General features: G+C 39.5%; 1 protein-coding gene across 6 annotated transcripts in view; it reads left to right on the top strand.

Moving 5' to 3' along the window:
* The first annotated feature begins 543 nt into the window (after positions 1-543).
* The window catches only part of LOC131947783 (nostrin), a 34043-nt gene continuing 14038 nt past the window's right edge, over positions 544-20548 (top strand). The window contains exons 1-2 of one of the 6 annotated variants that reach the window (XM_059309097.1): positions 544-732; positions 3658-3681. In XM_059309097.1, coding sequence (XP_059165080.1) covers positions 706-732; positions 3658-3681 — 51 coding nt within the window. In that variant the 5' untranslated portion in view covers positions 544-705. Of the gene's footprint in view, positions 733-3657; positions 3682-11547; positions 11736-12578; positions 13462-15392; positions 16080-19399; positions 19556-20548 lie in introns of those variants that run through there. The other 5 variants (XM_059309098.1, XM_059309099.1, XM_059309093.1 and 2 more) reach the window with 5 other exon arrangements.

Genomic DNA, 20548 nt, shown 5'->3' with positions numbered 1-20548 from the left:
GTTAAATATTGGGATATTATTTTAAGTAAAAGATCCTCACTCTATTCCTACCCCCCCCCCCCCCCCCCCTCCGTCCTTCTCCCTCACTCCAATGCAGCGCTTAACATGGGATAATATTGCCAATATGAGGTCATTCATAAATGGCGTACCCGACACCCATTCCTCAGAAGACTCATTCATAATTCATAGTCATACTACTATAAACTAGATCTAAATCTATAATAGTCTATATGGACGGCAACAAGAAATTATATTTATATTATAATCATTTCTAATATGACGACCTGATTAGTCGAGTTTATAGCTCTAGCTCTGGAATTAAACTACTACAAAATTAATATAACATAATAGTCATAATAGGCCTAGATCTAGTCATGATGAAAATAAAACTAACAGAATTAGGGCCTAACAGATATTAGTTTTTTTTTAATGGATCTAGATTCTAGATCTATCTAGAATAGATATAGATCTAGATTTAAATAATGAGAAAAAAATAATGAGCCGACTAGAGCTCTTTACTCCGGAAATAAACTTCCTATGCAGTTCCTGTCTAAATTTCTAGTATCCCGAGACTAAATGTAACAAAGTTGTTATGAGAAAATGTTTGAACAGTTGTGATTTGTTGCTAAAATTAAATTTTAATTTTTTACCAGTCTCCTATGTATTTAAAAATTGGCATTCTAGATCTACAAAGGATATTTAAATATGACAATGTTCAAGGATAGCTTTTGGGTGAGTGGTTAGCTAGAAAATGGAAGTTTTTCAACTTACGTTTTTTTCTCTTGGTTCTTCTGCTGAGTTCATCCTCGGGCTTCCCATCCTCTGTTGTTAGTCTTATAAATTGTACATTTAAAAAGTGCTGTCTATTTACTATTAGGTAGATTTATATCTAGCAATCTAGACTAATTAGTAAGCTAATTTTGGTTGAGTGATTAGGCCTATACTACTATTAGTAGGGTTGTCGGTATCGGCCGAGATCGCGGTAAAAACATGACCCGAAATCGCCCATTACTTTCTGATACCGGGCGCACGAGATTTGGTTTTGCATACTAATAAGTTTTTAATTTATGGTAATTAATTAAGTTTAAAAGGTCATTTCCTAATGTTAAATGAAAAGTAGAATGGTTTTCCCATTGTTTTGATGGCTTAGCGATCTGATTGCACGCTGTCTCTGCTTTGGTCTTCCCCCTGTATGAAGGCTAGTTTCAAATACGTTGGAATCACGATTTTTTAAAAGGTTATTCTAGATGAGTGAAGATTACTGAGCAGACATATCTTATATATGTGGAAATGATATTTGTTTTTGGATATTTTGACTCTGACATTAGATATACTCGTTTAGAGGTGGTCACTGTATGTAGGTCGCGTTGCCACCATTGTTATATTTTTTCATCCCGATCTTCCGGCCTTTAAGTTTGATCAACTAACAACAGCATTCTTATGGAATGTGCAAACAAATCTCCTAATTTTTTATCTCAAAATATATTTACATACCCATCTTTAATTTTTTCAGCTCTAGTTCTAGTTTTGCAGAATGTTTTTCCTAAAATCCAATTTTGTCAGACTAGACTGACAAGAGTCAGACCTAGATCTAGGTTACCTGTCTGTTGCTATACAAACATTGTGCTAACTGTAATTTTAAGTATTCAAGTTCTACTTACCCTTAGATATAGTTATATGCTGAAAATCAGAATCCATACACACACAATTCACACATAAAAACATTGATCTGATAACTTCATTTCACTTATTACAAAATGGCTTATATGGGCTCTACTTCACCTGCCCAAAATAACAAGGCAGTTACATACACATTACAGTGTTCAAGTCATTTAGATTTCTGACTATGTAGTTCTTTCATTCACTGTATTTATATAAAATATTGCTTTAGAAACATTTTCATATTTGCGCAGCAGTTTTATAACAAATTGGCTTAAAGATGGACTCTACTTCACCTGCCCAAAATAATGAGGCAATTATAATATTATATGCACATAACAGTGTTCAAGTCATTTACTTTAGATTTCAAACTTTGTAGTTCTTTCATTTGCTGTATTTATATAAAATATGGCTTTAGAAACATTTTCATATTTGCGCAGCACACAGTTTTTTGGGGTTATGGGAGGAAGCCAACACAAAAATATAAGTTCTGTATTATTTTTATTCATTTTAACAGCATTTACAAGTTCTATATATCATTCTAGCTAAACTCTGCAAATATGAACACAATACAACTGCAATTAAAATAACTATGCTCAATTTATTCAGGTATACCATGACTTGTCACAATTGGCCAATGCAAAAGTAAGGGGATTCCACCCCTCACAAAAAAATTCGCAAAAAAAAAAACTATTTGAGCTAGACAGAAAATCTTTTTTGTTTTGTTTTCATTTTGTTGAGCTCTACAAGAATATGTAATTTTTATTTTTATATGATGATTAGTGCTTTTTTACCAAAATCCCTACACTATACTTACTAGTCAAAGTTACTACTTAGACTACTCACTCTCCACTCTATACTACTTACTACTTGAACTTGATTAGGACCTAGACTAGATCTAGAAGTCCTAGATTCTAGATGATCTAGATCTAGTCTAGATCTAAGTCTTAGGCCTTAGGTTAAGAAGTTTAGTGTTTAGGCTAAAGTTTAAGACTTAAGTATTAAGTAATAAGTAAGAGTAAGACGATTAAGAATCCTCTTATGTCTTATAGTTATTCTTAATCTTACTACTGACACTACTGTCTAATAGTCAAACTAATAGTAATAGAATAGACTCAACAAAGAGTAATAATAATAATCCTAAGTCCTAAATTAATAGCCTACAGTTTAAATTGGTAAAATGTAAAGTTTGTAGGCCTAAAAGTAAAAAAAAGCCCTAAAGCCTACCATTTTATAGTATAGTATTTTTCCATACCATTTTCACCAATACATTTATTTACCTAGGCAAGGCCTAGAGCCTAGTGCTTAATGTTAAATAATAGCCTAATATTCCTAATAATAATAAAATGTATTAGGATTAAATAGTAGGCTAATACTGGCTAATAGCATAATAATAGTAATAAAATAGCCCTACATAGGTAATCTATCGTTTTAGGTACGTAAAATTGTGTGAAGCTAGTAATGTGAAAGAAAGGTGATTCATAAATATGGCCTAAATACAAATTAATTGTTATATCAGATTATGATTTATAATAGAGAAGATGTAGGCCTAACAATAATTAATAGGCCTATTTATAACAATTTAACATCCTCACTAAGAACCAGGAACCAAAATGGACCTTAATTTTTTAAGCCTTTTATCAAACATTCCTTAGTTGTTTTAAAAGTCAGTTATATCATTATCATATTCGCTGGTTATAAATAGATGACTAAGCCTCAACCAGTCATGTCATGACTATATATTGATCTTATTTACATTTTAAAATATAAGTAAGCTCTATTTAAAGGTTAATGCTTTTTAAATAATACAAATTTTGGTTTATTTTATTGGGTGACTTACTTTGTTATAGAAACCAAGTACACATACACTTTTTTCCCCTCTCTTCTGTGTTAATGCTAAATGTGTTGTTTAAATATTTCATTTAGTCCTGTTTGTTGATTAAAACCTACCTGCTTCGAAATTATATATTTTATGCTTTCTTCATTCTTAATTTGCAGAATGGTTCTCGACCCAATTTGCAGGTATATTTATTGTTGCATGATTATGCTGTTTATGTAGTATGCAATTTAGTTTAGTTTTTAAATATTCTGATTTTGAATTAACATTACCAGCTATAGAGCTATAGAAGAAATGAATAATTAACTTATCCTAGTCTCTAAAAGCACTTGAGTATCTGAAATATTTGCTGTTTTTTTTTCTTGTTGTTGTTATTGTTGTCTCAGTTTGTTTTATCCTCAAAACTGTTTGTAGAAATTATGCACCCTTTAAATTTTTAAATCCTGGAATGTATTGTGCAAGTGCATGTTAGTGAGCACACATTATTTTGTTGTTTAGAAAATCTATTTTCTTTCATCAAAAGACTTTCTCGTAATAAAATTAAATGGTGTTTAGGCATTGGTATTTGAGATACGTAATAATATGCTTGTATAAAGACTCTTTGAATATACATCAAGATTCACACTTCTATAATTTATTTTAAACATTTTTTGTTGTCTTTTATCTAGGACACATAAACCATTCCAATTAGGCCTAAGTCTTTGTAATTAAAAACATCCTTTTGTAAGCTTAATAAATATGCTTAATTTAATATTGTAATTAGAGTATAAGGTTGCATGCATATTTGATTATTTAATTTCAGTTACAAATACTTTATGTAGAACCATGAATGTCTTATTGAAAAAAAGATGTGCATGTTTAAAATCTGTTGTCAAATTGTCATGTGCATTTGGTAAAGTGAATGGCTAAAACTACTTCCTCATTCCCTTATAATTTTAATAGAAAATTAAACAAGCTTCTATTTCCCTGTAGGAGGGACTACTAGTGAAGAAAAAAAAGAGTAGCATACACTTTAAAGTGGGGTAGGCCTATGTTGTTTGTTTAAATGTCAAGTTCTCTGCCTTGTTCTAAAAATAACTGGATACAACTCTGTAGCACAGTGACGTGGTTGTCTCACTGGGATGGGTGTGTAACAAGGGCTGGACGTGTGCTCCATCCCTTCACTATCTAACCTACTGTGTTTATTTTATAAGGTGTCGACAGATGAGCAAAGGCTTATGAAGTAGTGGTTCCAACACACTGGCCATTTTTTTTTCTTTTTTTTGGTACAAAGTCTCTCCATAAGTTTAGGCCTAGCTATGCTTGCATTAATTTTGTTTAGAGTGTAATATTAATAGTAATACTAGTAATACACAATAGGCGTTGGATACTATATTCCGTTCTTTATTTCTTTTATCTTTTATTCCCACTTTGATCCTTCACAACAGGCTAAGTGTATAACGTGTTTATTTAACTAACAGAACATTTTCGTCCCAGCCGTAAAGTCGTTAATCTCGATCTACTCTGAAATAATCGACGTCCCTGGCCATGTCTATGCATATTGATTACAAACATTACACTAGGTATTGAATCTAATCATCAAAATAAGAAGAGTAACAACGGGGTTACTCATGGTAAACAATAGCACGAGTTGTTTCCCGTGTTCAATATGTATAGATTTGTTGTACAATAGTAAAAACGTACAAGCTCAGTGTTAAGAAAAGTATTGAGTTTTAAATATTTGTTTATATGTAACACGATGGTGGGGTTTGTGAACTCTAAGGGGACAGAGTAGTAGGCCTAGTCACATCAATGAGTGGAATAGCACAAAACTAGATCTAGCTACCAACATAAATACATAATCGCAGAGCATTTATCCCGGGCAAAAAAAAAAAAATGGGTCATGTTTCGTGTGTGTGTGACGTGGTGAGCAGAGATAAACATGGGCCGTTATGTTCGTTATCTCATATTGATCCCGCTCCTTTAATACGTTCAGAGCTCAGGCTATAGTGAGGGTTGGTTTTAGTGTGGGTTGGTTAACTGTGTGTGTGTGTATATATCTAAGAATCTAAGCTTCTTTTAGTTTCAGTCATTCCCCCCCCCCCCCCCCATAAAGGACGAAAAAAAAAGAAATGTACAGACAACATAAATTACAACCAGTGTCTGGCCCTTAGGAAGTGAGAAAAATGTTTGAAAGAAACCCAGCTAAGAATACGTGTCTGATAATATGTATACTTTATCGTATTCAGTAATTTGTACATATTATCTGTAAAATATCGCGGGGTGCGTAAAAAACATGAGACTATCAATCAATCAGTTAATCATCCACTGCATACACGTCTGTTGTATAAGCCTAATTGATACTTTTCACTTCATAATCGAAGTTTGAGTAGAAAGCCAAAATGTTTTTATCATAAGATGTGTTATTGTCATTATAATAATTCATTTCTGTGCTATTACACTGATTATAACAAGTTGTTACAATTAAAACAATATATTATAGATCTGGAAAGTTAAGCTTGGCGTCTGTGTATGACGGGTCAGGGTATCTCATCTAGTTTGTTGCCGCTACAGTTGTAGTATGATTGGTACAGAGACAGCTATAGGGTAGCCTAATACTATGTCTGATGGGTACAGAGACTGCTATAGGGTAGCCTAATACAGTTGTAGTTCCTGCTATGGCTGATAGGTAGACATCTATAGGGTAGCCTAATACAGTTGTAGTTCCTGCTATGGCTAATACAGTTGTAGTTCCTGCTATGGCTAATACAGTTGTAGTTCCTGCTATGGCTAATACAGGTGTAGTTCCTGCTATGGCTAATACAGTTGTAGTTCCTGCTATGGCTAATACAGTTGTAGTTCCTGCTACATAGAGTGCTATATAGTAGCCTAATACAGCTGTAGTTCCTGCTATGGCTGAGAGGTACAGAGACAGCTATAGGGTAGCCAGCCAGACCGCTGCCGATAAATTTGTTTACCACTTTGGACGGGCTCGCCTGTTTTATTTGGGCCGCTGGCTAGGATCAATACTATCCCCAGCACTCGTGTGTATGGGGGTAATTGACCGGTCTTTGATTTTAATTCTCTAATCGTGGAATACCTGCATGGATTGATACGTGTGTTGGAATGTTGTAGTGGGATTCTGCCAGTAGCCGATGTTTTGTTGTCCTATTAATCTAACATCTAACATTTGTAGCGTGTTGTTCAGTATTGGCTATTGTTGTCTTATGTAGCAGATACGTGGAGGACGTTTATTTCGCCAATATGCAGTTGCCATGGCGGTAGTCCCTGTGGTGTTAGTGGGATGCTGTAGAGATACCATATAGTGTTGTATTACATACAAGTGGTGTTGTCTAGGATCTAGAAAACTTTTTCCTAGTGGTGCTCTAGTTGTCATTAGTGGGATGCTGTAGGGATACCAGACTGTTATATTACATACAAGTGGTGTTGTCTAGCAAACTTTTCTTAGTGGTGCTCTAGTTGTCATTAGTGGGATGCTGTAGATATACCAGACAGTGTTATTTTACATACAAGTGGTGTTGTCTAGCAAACTTTTTCCTAGTGGTGCTCTAGTTGTTATTAGTGGAATGCTGTAGAGATACCAGAAAGTGTTATATTACATACAAGTTCTGTTGTCTAGGATCTAGAAAACGTTTTCCTAGAGGTGCTCTAGTTTTCACAAGGGGAAGATTCGTGTGATAGATATGTCATAGCTAAGTGTAAACAATAGTATTTACTAGCAAAGTTAAGTGTTAGCTGACCTATCATTTGCTTATTAGAATAGTGGAGTGTTAAACTATTGCACAAGGTATCTTGAATACAGCGAATCTTACTATTTATACATCATATATGGAGTCCGTGAACCGACAGCTAAACCGAAGCCGAAGCCGATAGCTTTCTATTAGACCTCACGTCTAGATCATTCGCTTCGACACTTCATCTAAATATAGACTTAAATGAGCAGTGAAGCATATTTGTGTAGTCGCATTAACCATAACTTTATTACAATCATGTTAAAAATACATTAAGTTGTTTACTTTTTGAAAATCACTTGGATGTATGGGTAAATTTTTTTATTGAAAATTGCCTGACCTGGTCCCGATTGTTTCTGCACCGTTTGCTTAAGCCCTCGGGCGATCCTGATTTACACAACGCCTTGGAGAGGTGGGATGTCTTGTACTACCCCCCCCCCCCTGCAGAATTTCTGTCAGGCATCTCTACTCTACCGCACCCCCCCCCCCCCCCAGAACGAAATGGAATTTATATAAATATGTATATACTTTTAACAGTGTTCGCACCAACCCCCGGAAATTGTATTCCACCCCCCCCCCCCCCCCGAAAATTCCAAGTGCCCCCCCCCCCCCCCCCCCCGAGAGAAGAGTCTCAAAGAAACACTGGTGCCCCCGGCGACCACCAGTGCTATGCCGGCATGATTCTGTTGCTTAAACCATGCCGGACAGGTCTGTGTGGGTGGGGACCAGACTAAACGTTATGGCCTGGTGCTCCATGTTAGGAGGGTGTTGGGTAATTGGTTAACAACAGGTCTGTGTGGGTGGGGACCAGACTAAACGTTATGGCCTGGTGCTCCATGTTAGGAGGGTGTTGGGTAATTGGTTAACAACAGGTCTGTGTGGGTTGGGACCAGACTAAACGTTATGGCCTGGTGCTCCATGTTAGGAGGGTGTTGGGTAATTGGTTAACAATAGGTCTGTGTGGGTGGGGACCAGACTAAACGTTATGGCCTGGTGCTCCATGTTAGGAGGGTGTTGGGTAATTGGTTAACAATAGGTCTGTGTGGGTGGGGACCAGACTAAACGTTATGGCCTGGTGCTCCATGTTAGGAGGGTGTTGGGTAATTGGTTAACAACAGGTCTGTGTGGGTGGGGACCAGACTAAACGTTATGGCCTGGTGCTCCAGGTTAAGAGGGTGTTGGGTAATTGGTTAACAACAGGTCTGTGTGGGTGGGGACCAGACTAAACGTTATGGCCTGGTGCTCCATGTTAGGAGGGTGTTGGGTAATTGGTTAACAACAGGTCTGTGTGGGTGGGGACCAGACTAAACGTTATGGCCTGGTGCTCCATGTTAGGAGGGTGTTGGGTAATTGGTTAACAACAGGTCTGTGTGGGTGGGGACCAGACTAAACGTTATGGCCTGGTGCTCCATGTTAGGAGGGTGTTGGGTAATTGGTTAACAATAGGTCTGTGTGGGTGGGGACCAGACTAAACGTTATGGCCTGGTGCTCCATGTTAGGAGGGTGTTGGGTAATTGGTTAACAATAGGTCTGTGTGGGTGGGGACCAGACTAAACGTTATGGCCTGGTGCTCCATGTTAGGAGGGTGTTGGGTAATTGGTTAACAACAGGTCTGTGTGGGTGGGGACCAGACTAAACGTTATGGCCTGGTGCTCCATGTTAGGAGGGTGTTGGGTAATTGGTTAACAACAGGTCTGTGTGGGTGGGGACCAGACTAAACGTTATGGCCTGGTGCTCCATGTTAGGAGGGTGTTGGGTAATTGGTTAACAATAGGTCTGTGTGGGTGGGGACCAGACTAAACGTTATGGCCTGGTGCTCCATGTTAGGAGGGTGTTGAATAATTGGTTAACAACAGGTCTGTGTGGGTGGGGACCAGACTAAACGTTATGGCCTGGTGCTCCATGTTAGGAGGGTGTTGAATAATTGGTTAACAACAGGTCTGTGTGGGTGGGGACCAGACTAAACGTTATGCCCTGGTGCTCCATGTTAGGAGGAAGTTGAGTAATTGGTTAACAACATTGACCCCAGTTTGGTGTAACATGGAACGTCTGAATGGTGTAAGTTGATGACGGGGTGTCAGACCATTGGTGGCCCTTTATTGGTTGTGTCGATCCGTCATAAAGGCAGTACAAATATGGCACCTTTTGCATTGAGGGGCCATCAATGCCTAAAGTAAAATGTCTGTCATTTTCTTTTGTTGGGACAGGCTCTGGTGTGGCTGATCCCACATTCGAGTGGCAGTCTCTACCACAGTTAGCTCAGGTCACAGTTCCATGTACAATGTGCTGTTTTTAATCAATGTTCCCTCTTTGGCATTGAGAGGAGCGCTCTTGCTAGCTTGAGGCTGGAGTGAAGCACTGTTTGATATGAACAGGGTGAACATCGCTAGATCTACTCAGCCTAGTCTAGTGTTTGATTGACTCCCTGCTGGATTTATTAGCGTGTAAAATTTAACTTGAACTGTGGTAGAGCGAGGTGGATCAACCAGGAGTACAATGTTTACATGTACTCCCTCCGATATTGATTTAGCGGATACAATTTGGGCCGGCCTTTGAAAGTGTGAGTTTATGATCGAGGTTTGGCGGTCTAACATAACTGTACCTGTACCTACATTGTTGATCTCTGATGTTAAAAGGGAAGAATACAAAAAATTGCAATAAGCGGATGTGTTGTGTTTTTGGTAGTAAGGAAAACTCAAGTCTAGGGTTAGTGCTACGGTTAGTGTTAACTTAACTTAGAAGTATTACTATTAGATAGATTTGGTAGTTTAACTTAGAACCCAATTTTTGGTACCAATTAATTATTTCGTCAGTAAGTATTGGATATTAATTTTTGCTAGTATCGATGCTTATATTATAACCCTGACCCTATACTAGACCTATCACTTCATCTCTTCATCATAATCCTAACCATAGTTTCTTTCAGGCATCTCTTCGGAGGGGGGGGGGGGGGGTGGAATATATATATATATAGAGAGAGAGAAAACATATACTTTTACCATTGTCGCCCCCCCCCCCCCCCGGAAAATATTAAGTGCACCCCCTGAAGAAAAAAATCTGGAAGAAACACTGATCCTAACGCTAAAATCGATCAAAAGAAGACACTTTTTGTGTCCGTATTTTTATTTGAACCCTCTTTGTTAGGAATGGTAAGTGATATGGCACGTAACACATAGTCAGGGTAGTAATTTGATATCTTATCGGCATAACTAGCATTGTTTGTTGACTTCCCTACTTATGCAACTATCAACACAATTCTAGGCCACCGCACTTTCCTTCTTCAGCCTGCAAACAAAAACTGATGACAACGTTTGAGGCTTACTTAAGGCCCTGTCTGTGTGTATTCATTTAGCTGGAGCGACTTGCTTTGAATCCTAACCAGGATCGTCTGGTTGACTTGTCACGTGACACAGACGTGATGTATTGGTCCGGCCGTCTGACGCATGGATGTGCTAGCCCATCTCTTCTAGTCGGGACACGCGTATAGACTTAGACCCAGAGGCGTAGCGAGGGGGTGCGGACCGCCCCGGGTGACACCATTTAAAGGGGGGGGTGACACCAAGGCAAAAAATAGCAAAATATATAGAGAAAAATATGAGCGGGGGGAGGTGCAAATCGAGTTTGGGGGCTGGGGGTGCAAATTGAAAATTAAAAGTTTGTCCCCGGGAAGGGTCGCTACGCCTCTGGGAGGGGGGGAGGTGACACCATTAAGTGCCGCACCGGGTGACACCCGACCTCGCTACGCCACTGCTCCACGTATGAGTTGCTACACGGCATGACTTGAAACCTAAATGCTGGTGTCCTATGTAACAATGGCTTGGTTTCAGTAGTAGCTAATCTCACAGATGTCCCCCGAACAATGGGTGTTACACAGCCAACAAATGTTCCCGTGATGCGTCGTGACGTCATTAGTTTACCCTAAACCCCGCGATTACCTGCATCCTAGACCTATAACTAAATGCCCCCACCCCCCTCCTGCTAATTATAGATACCCTCTCTGTTTCGGCTCACAGGTAAACTTTAAAGGTCAAATTGTCGATCAAAGTTTAGACCACTCCCCCCTGTGTAACCTTAAAGTTAACAAAATTCTACGGTTTTAAACATGTTTTACGTATATGTATTAACTTGAGCTCACGGGAGTATATTTTCAAATGTAAGCAAAAATGAAGTGTGAGTGGTAGATTCTGGGACGAGTATATATTCATATTGTTCTAGGAATGACGTCTGCCAAAAAACTGGTTTGGTCTAATGCCAGGCGATAGTTCACTTTCGTGGCTAGACCTAGGATCGTGATGGTGGTTTATGAATGTTTGCACAATGTGAGGGGTAGAGCTGGGACTAATTTCAAGTGCATTTGTTTAAGCGAGCGTATTTGAAAGAATGGCGATGTAGGGTTCCTTGTGGTGGTATTTAGACGGCCTGTGTGTGTTATGCTGGGCGTGAGGCAGACTAGTGCTCGTCTAGCCTGTGGATTTACGTTATAGATGCCACGGTTTCGGCGTAGGAAGGTACAGATATGTGTGCATGTTTTGTCTTGGCATGTTTGTGTGCACTAGACTGCTCACTCGGTAGGGATGACTGATGTTAGTCATCCTAGTTGTGTTAATAGATGACTGATGTAAGTCATCCTAGTTGTGTTAATAGATGACTGATGTAAGTCATCTTAGTTGTGTTAATAGATGACTGATGTAAGTCATCTTAGTTGTGTTAATAGATGATTGATGTAAGTCATCTTAGTTGTGTTAATAGACGACTGATGTAAGTCATCCTAGTTGTGTTAATAGACGACTGATGTAAGTCATCCTAGTTGTGTTAATAGACGGCTGATGTAAGTCATCTTAGTTGTGTTAATAGACGACTGATGTAAGTCATCCTAGTTGTGTTAATAGATGGCTGATGTAAGTCATTCTAGTTGCGTTAATAGATGACTGATGTATTGTAAGTCATTCTAGTTGCGTTAATTGATGACTGATGTATTGTAAGTCATCCAAGTGTTATTTAGAGATGACTGCTGTAAGTCATCATAGTTTTCAAGCCATCCTAGTTTTATTTAGGGATGACTACTATAAATAGCCATAGTTTTATGCTTGAGCCAGAAATGTTTGTTTACAATTAACACTACTATTAATTAGATCGATATTACCACTGAGTGTTGACTTAATATTTGTATATTATATTTGTAACACCCACTAAATGGTCTAACGTTGTGCACTACAGTATCCAGCCCTAGCATGAGATAGCCTAATGTTATCTGCCCAGACCTAACGATGGTCCGTGTTTATCTAACCACTTGTTCTATGCTGGCTCACTTCACCTCTAACTCGTGGAGAACAAAATTAACGTGGGCCTGAATTTAACCAACAATTCTAACATTTTATTTTCATCGATGTCTACGTAGACATTTTATTCCTGTGATTTTTGTAGCCGACAACTTTTCAGAGATTTGAAGTGACTCCCCCACCCCCTCCCCCCGTGATTCGTCCACAGTGTTGAGCGATCTTACCGTGTTCTGTGCTGTCAAGGTGATAGGTGGGTGTGTAGGGCGGGACATTTGAACCTATTCTACTGGATGTGCTATTGTTTACTGTCAAACAAGTGTTATGTGTGTGTGAGGTGGGGGAGTGTTTAGATGTGCTATACAATTACAATCCGACTTAACTAACAGAAAGCCATTTGTTAGCTGGTTTGTAAACTGTGGCCTGCCACCCATATAAATAAAGTATAGAGCAAGGGTTTCTCCGTGCAGCTTATATAATTGGTTATTTGAGTCAATTTTCATGTCCTGCCTGTTGAAGTCAGCTTCACCACTGTAGTGCTGTCATATTTTCTTCCTGTTTTATCATAGTCACATAGTCCAGTAGGTTTTTCATACAACTGGAGCTCTCGTTATTTTGTGAAAGGAAACTGCTTACACGTTTAGTGTACTACGTATACTATTCTAGACACAGAGGATTGGTTGTGAGGATTGATAGAGAGAATTCATTGTGAGGATTACACGGATGTTAACACAGGAGGGGTGTACAATGTGAGGATCTGCCCAGGCTGTAAGAAGGTCCAGGGGATGCCTGTAGGTGACGTGGTGCCGCTATGAGCCACCCGTCAACCTGCGGCCGCTGTCACAGGCGAGAGAAGAGCCGCTCCAGCATCCGGCGTCTGTCCGACATCCTGCCCCACTCCGTACAGGGCGCCATCAACACATTCACCTTGCCTATGCCGGCCAGCCTCATAGCCAAGGTTCTCTTCTTATTTCATTGTTTGTGTGTGTGTGATCTTAGATAGACATCTATACTCTAGCAATAGTCAGTTGTGCTTATTTTTTTTGTAGACTCAGATATGAGTATAGGGGCATCCATGAATAATGTCACACTTACAATTTTTGGGGTGGCGGGTGTCTCTGACGTATTACAGGAAGGGAGTGACTATGGAGTAGGGGGAATAAAAAGGGTAACATCTTAAATGATCTATTTCTTCTTTTATGGACGACCCCAGTCGAAGGTTCGCATAATTCTAATTGTGTGTGTTAGCCATTGGACATAATATTGTAATAAATTAGTGGCGTCACAAGGTCGGGTAAACCGGGGTTGTACGGTGACAAAACTTTTGACAATGGCATGTCACCAACACCCTGGGATAGTATCACTTCCTGCCTAATGATGTATTACCGTAACTAAGTTACTAAACTAAAAGGAAAAAAAAACTTTCTCATTAAAACTAGTCTGTATTTCGTTTTTGGTGTTACCCCCTCCCTTCTCACATCTACATTCTTTTTTACTTGCATCTTACGTCAGCATGCCGTGTGTTATATCTCACAGTTAAATGTATTTTTCACTAAATGTATGTTTATTTTTTGACTCCTTCACCTGCATGCGTAGCTCACCTCGATATACACACATGTAAGTTCAGGTGAATCATTCAAATTGTACACACATTAGTAAATCAATTGAAATGGCTCATAAATAAAGGTTATTGAAGTGGATTAGTGAGGTTTAGTCTCGATATAAAACGAATATCGTATGAAGCAATAAACAAGGCTAAACAGGTGCCATATGGTAGGTCTAGGTGTGTTAAGTCATAGGCTGTTATAAGAGTTAACCTTAATAGCATATCCCCCACACATTGGTATGTCTGTGTGGGGTTTAGTATGGCAAATATGCGAGACAAAGTTGACACCGGCGCTAAGTCTTAACCTAACTAGCATACCCCCCACACATTGGTATGTCTGTGTGGGGTGTAGTATGGCAAATATGCGAGACAAAGTTGACACCGGCGCTAAGTCTTAACCTAACTAGTATATCCCCCACACATTGGTATGTCTGTGTGGGGTGTAATATGGCAAATATGTGAGACAAAGTTGATACCGGAGCTAAGCCTTAACCTCACTAGCATATGCCCCACTAGCATACCCCCACTAGCATATCCCCCACACATTGGTATGTCTGTGAGGCCAATTAGACCCAGGTAATTATGACCATGTACTGGAAGTTTATATTTTATCAGTACCGCCCGTTACTGGCTGAAATAACACATGGCTGGGGAGGTAGATATGTGGACACCTGTTGCTGTTGCTCTCTCATGGTCGTGTGGTTTTTTGTTGTGGTGGCGTGTTGTGGCTTAAACTTAGTATCAGACTATTGGGTAGTTGTACTGTCAGGTATTGGGTAGTTGTACTGTCAGGTATTGCGTAGTTGTATTGTCAGACTATTGGGTAGTTGTAATGTTGAAGCAATATTCTCGATTTGATTCTTCTAAGTGATAGTCATAGTTCAAATTGAACACGTACATTTCTAACTACAGTGTTACATTGTATGTTTACTTTTATAATCATATACTTTTGTCACTATATATTTTGCCTCCGTATACTGGAGTATATTGCATATATCTAGTAATCTAATCAATTGTACAAAAGTATATTCGATTCCACTTATAATACGAACCCCCTATAATCAATACTCCAGTAAGGTTTTGTGTTTTCGTGTTGGTTCTTACAGTGTAAGTGTACACTTCTAAGGCACACTGCTAAGGCACACTACTGAAGGAATACAGCCTGTCTGGAGGCCGTGGTAGCGTCCATAGCAACACAGTCTGGGGTCAGACCGTGGCTTTTGTCTGAGACGCGGAATTTACTTCTGGTTTGGGCCGCTATATAACGGCTGGGCTTGTTTACCTCTGTGGTATTGGCCGTGTTCACACACATAGTTGAGGCCCTTGCTGTCCCTCTGTGATCGTGTGTCCGGGGAAATTGTTTTGATCCGTCATTAGGTGCATTGGCCCATCTGTATTGTGTCACAGTTGCTCTGCACAGCTGTGCTTTCATTCACTCGCCGTTTCACATTGGATATTCACAGCTTTAAAAAAATTCTCTTTTCTAACGAAAGGATTACTGATGGTTTTTGTGTCTTGACTTGGCGACATGATTGAGTATAACTCTAGCTGAATACTTGATGTGTTTTGCGTACGATAGCGTAAAGTACACACTAACCACAGGCTGTAGGCTTGAGTGTCCGCGGGTGTTTGAGAGTTTGATAAACGGCGGCCTTAACGCCAGTAGCAGCTGTTGCACGTGTGGCTGCGGTCCATCAAGGCTGGTGTGAGTAAACCTGCATGAGCCACGGTTAGAGCTGGGTGGACCAAACACAACGGATAAACAATAAACCTGCACGAGCCACGGTTAGAGCTGGGTGGACCAAACACAACGGATAAACAATAAACCTGCACGAGCCACGGTTAGAGCTGGGTGGACCTAACTCACCGGATAAACAATGTCCGCAGACTCCAGTGAAACATCGTCCTCTGGTCTAGGGGACGAGGAGCCGACCTCACCTGTGTTTGGACTCTTTGCCGAGCATTTTGCTGTAAGTTTTATAGGTAGTTTACATATCTGTCGACCAAGCATTTTGCTGTAAGTTTTATAGGTAGTTTACATATCTGTCGACCAAGCATTTTGCTGTAAGTTTTATAGGTAGTTTACATATCTGTCGACCGAGCATTTTGCTGTAAGTTTTTATAGGTAGTTTACATATCTGTCGACCGAGCATTTTGCTGTAAGTGTTATAGGTAGTTTACATATCTGTCGACCGAGCATTTTGCTGTAAGTTTTTACAGGTAGTTAACATATCTGTCGACCGAGCATTTTGCTGTAAGTGTTATAGGTAGTTTACATATCTGTCGACCGAGCATTTTGCTGTAAGTGTTATAGGTAGTTTACATATCTGTCGACCGAGCATTTTGCTGTAAGTTTTATAGGTAGTTTACATATCTGTCGACCGAGCATTTTGCTGTAAGTGTTATAGGTAGTTTACATATCTGTCGACCAAGCATTTTGCTGTAAGTTTTATAGGTAGTTTACATATCTGTCGACCGAGCATTTTGCTGTAAGTGTTATAGGTAGTTTACATATCTGTCGACCGAGCATTTTGCTGTAAGTTTTATAGGTAGTTTACATATCTGTCGACCGAGCATTTTGCTGTAAGTGTTATAGGTAGTTTACATACCTGTCGACCGAGCATTTTGCTGCAACTGCAATAAAAAATAATGAAGTTAACATATCCGAACTTTTGAGATCTTTTAGAGTCTATGTAGTTTGGATATTTTCCTAGCACTTTTATCTCTGTACTTGTTAGCAGAGTTTCGATGCTTTCTAGACTGGGATTAGAACTCGGTCTATGATTAGTGCTTTTGGAGACAAGGTGTGTTCGTTTTCAGCGAGTATCCCATGGGTTCAAAGTTTCTCGGTCTTTGGTGAAACAAGAACCCAGTACTGACATGAGTAGTTACACTTAGTAGCACAATGTACTTTCTGTATGGCAGTGTTTAAAGCTCCATAATATCCTAGCTCTGGATCACGCTGAGCATGTCTGCATGTCAAGCGAGGTCTATGCTAAGATTTTCTAACCCTTTCATTACATCGATGCCTTACATTTCACAGTGTACGACAAACTGTGTTCAGTATTCAGGTCAATGGCTATAGGGGCCGACTGCACCATATCAATGCATGACTTGACACTTGAACAAGGTCATTTTTTTTTCTATTGCTGGTGACTTTATACTCTTGGCATAGCTTCAAGTTAACACTAGATTCATAGCTGAGCTTGGCATTAAAATAAACCCGCTTATTAATATAACTAAGATTATCCTAAAATTGTTTCTTTCAGGAGGGGGGGGGGGAAGGTAGTGTCCTCAAAAGCATGTGTGTGTCCCCCCCCCCCCCCCCCCCCATCCTTGGATGAAATAGACACATTAAATTTATTGTGAAAAATATACTCGAACCATTATCCGCTTTGCTGTCGTTTCAAATGCCCTCCACCTCCCGGATTAAAGTGCCTGAAAGAAACCCTGATTGCAAATTGTATGGTAATTACGTGAGAGTACTCCGATTCAACAGGTAGATAGATATGTCAACTTAGTGATGGCAACTAAGCCTATCAAATTACGATCATGGTTAAGCTAAATCCGGATTACCAGTTAACCAGTTATCTTTTATTGAATCTAAACATGGATTATTAAATCTCTTTGATGGGCGGCAAAGTGTAGATTAAATGTATTTTATTCAGTCACTGCTCTGTTCTAAAGATAGATCTAGTAGTGATTTACTGGTGCATGACGGGAAAGTTTCTACTAGCCTCGTTACCACCTGGTTAGCTTGTGACATGTGACGCAGACCCTGATTGGGGAGACACGGGGTTATTCCGATCGTTATCAATAAATACACAGCTGATAAGCCATTCAGTTCCCGCTCTAGTGTTTTGATATGAATGGCTGCAGTTTGTTTCCTATTTCCCGAGGTTTGGTTTGATAAGGAAGTAAATCAACGAGGAAGTTCCTCTGTTGGCTGCATACCTGACGTGATACGTACACATGTATCTGTTTCTTCACGGGGTAACTTATCCTGAACAATACGTGTCGTGTACCCCTAACTACTCTCACAAACATCTATCCCATCTCCCCCCCCCTTCCCCATCTTCAAGTATCGTCACCAAACCCTTTCTATAACTGTAATTCTAACGAAACAATTGACGTTCTCGTAATTTTTATTTAAAATAAAAATAGAATTAGTATATTACGCCCCTCACCGCGCATTGAAGCGGTATTTCCCATATAACCGCCCCCCCCCCCCCCCCCATTACAACAGCAACACTACCTGTGTTAATTTTAGATGAGGCGCTGGTTAACAATTCTGTCAACATGTTTACATTAATGTGAATCTGTTACTGAGTCCTAGGCGCTGGTTAACAATTCTGTCAACATGTTTACATTAATGTGAATCTCTTACTGTGTGAGTCCTAGGCGCTGGTTAACAATTCTGTCAACATGTTTACATTAATGTCACTGTGAATCTGTTACTGTGTGAGTCCTAGGCGCTGGTTAACAATTCTGTCAACATGTTTACATTAATGTGAATCTGTTACTGTGAGTCCTAGGCGCTGGTTAACAATTCTGTCAACATGTTTACATTAATGTGAATCTGTTACTGTGTGAGTCCTAGGTGCTGGTTAACAATACTGTCAACATGTTTACATTAATGTGAATCTGTTACTGTTTGAGTCCTAGGCGCTGGTTAACAATTCTGTCAACATGTTTACATTAATGTGAATCTGTGTGAGTCCTAGGCGCTGGTTAACAATTCTGTCAACATGTTTACATTAATGTGAATCTGTTCCTGTGTGAGTCCTAGGCGCTGGTTAACAATTCTGTCAACATGTTTACATTAATGTGAATCTGTGTGAGTCCTAGGCGCTGGTTAACACTTCTGTCAACATGTTTACATGAATGTGAATCTCTTACTGTGTGAGTCCACCTGATCAACATCAGCTATCGAGGGTCCCATACTCTAAAAGGGCCCATTCTTGATATCATAGCATTGATGCATCTTACCACGGTACTCTGAGTGTATTGAACTATACCCATTTATGATAAATAGGCTTAGATGGATTAACTATCTTAAGAAAATTAACATTGTGGGGGTTTCACAATAATTTGCCACAGGTAGTCTTGACTGGATTACCGCGCTTAGACCCCCACCTGTATTTTTAATTGAATGGAGCTGATCTGTTTGCCCGTCGTGTTTGATGGATGGCTAGCTAGCCCTTCCTACTTCCTCTGGTCGGCCACTGTTTGGCCACCACACACATTACACGCCAGCATGGAAGATATGGGATAGAGATGTGCTTTCTGCAGCATCCAGCTAATCATGTTTTCATCTGGTGGCTATGACCCTGCTACCGGGCAGGAGAAGAGAAAGTTCGGTAGCTTAAGTGGACGTAATATTCTGCACGACTGTAGGCAGTTCTTGTTGGTTCATGGGCAAGGCTTTGTGCAGGAGAAATTTAGTGTGAGTTGATGGGTTGGAACAGTTGAATGAAAATGTGTTACCATATATTAAATTTGTAGATCGCTACCAGTAAATGTTGGCTGTGCAAAAAATCCGTGTCACTGATGATCCAGTTGTACAAAGATCTGTATTATTGATGGTCCAGTTGTACAAAGATCTGTGTTATTGATGGTCCAGTTGTACAAAGATCTGTATTATTGATGGTCCAGTTGTACAAAGATCTGTATTATTGATGGACCCGTTGTACAAAGATCTGTGTTATTGATGGACCCGTTGTACAAAGATCTGTGTTATTGATGGACCAGTTGTACAAAGATCTTTGTCAATGATGGACTGCTTATACAAAGATCTGTGTCACTGATGGACCAGTTGTACAAAGATCTTTGTCAATGATGGACTGCTTATACAAAGATCTGTGTTATTGATGGACCAGTTGTATAAAGATCTGTCTCACTGATGGACCAGTTGTACAAAGATCTGTGTCACTGATGGACCAGTTGTACAAAGATCTGTGTTATTGATGGACCAGTTGTACAAAGATCTGTATTATTGATGGTCCAGTTGTACAAAGATCTGTGTTATTGATGGACCAGTTGTACAAAGATCTTAGTTATTGATGGTCCAGTTGTACAAAGATCTGTGTTATTGATGGACCAGTTGTTCAAAGATCTGTGTTATTGATGGTCCAGTTGTACAAAGATCTGTGTTATTGATGGCCCAGTTGTACAAAGATCTGTGTTATTGATGGACCAGTTGTTCAAAGATCTGTGTTATTGATGGACCAGTTGTACAAAGATCTGTGTTATTGATGGTCCAGTTGTACAAAGATCTGTGTTATTGATGGACCAGTTGTTTAAAGATCTGTGTACTGATGGGCCAGTTTAACAAAGATCTGTGTATTGATGGTCCAGTTGTACAAAGATCTGTGTCACTGATGGACCAGTTTTACAAAGATCTGTGTTACTGATGGACTAGTTGTACAAAGACCAGTTG

The sequence above is a fragment of the Physella acuta genome, unplaced genomic scaffold, assembly GCF_028476545.2.
Source record: "Physella acuta isolate Inbredline_101_S28 unplaced genomic scaffold, ASM2847654v3 ptg000607l, whole genome shotgun sequence".
Taxonomy (NCBI): Eukaryota; Metazoa; Mollusca; class Gastropoda; family Physidae; genus Physella; species Physella acuta.
The sequence above is the reverse complement of the archived record's forward strand: the minus strand, read 5'-3'. Positions and strand labels throughout refer to the sequence as shown.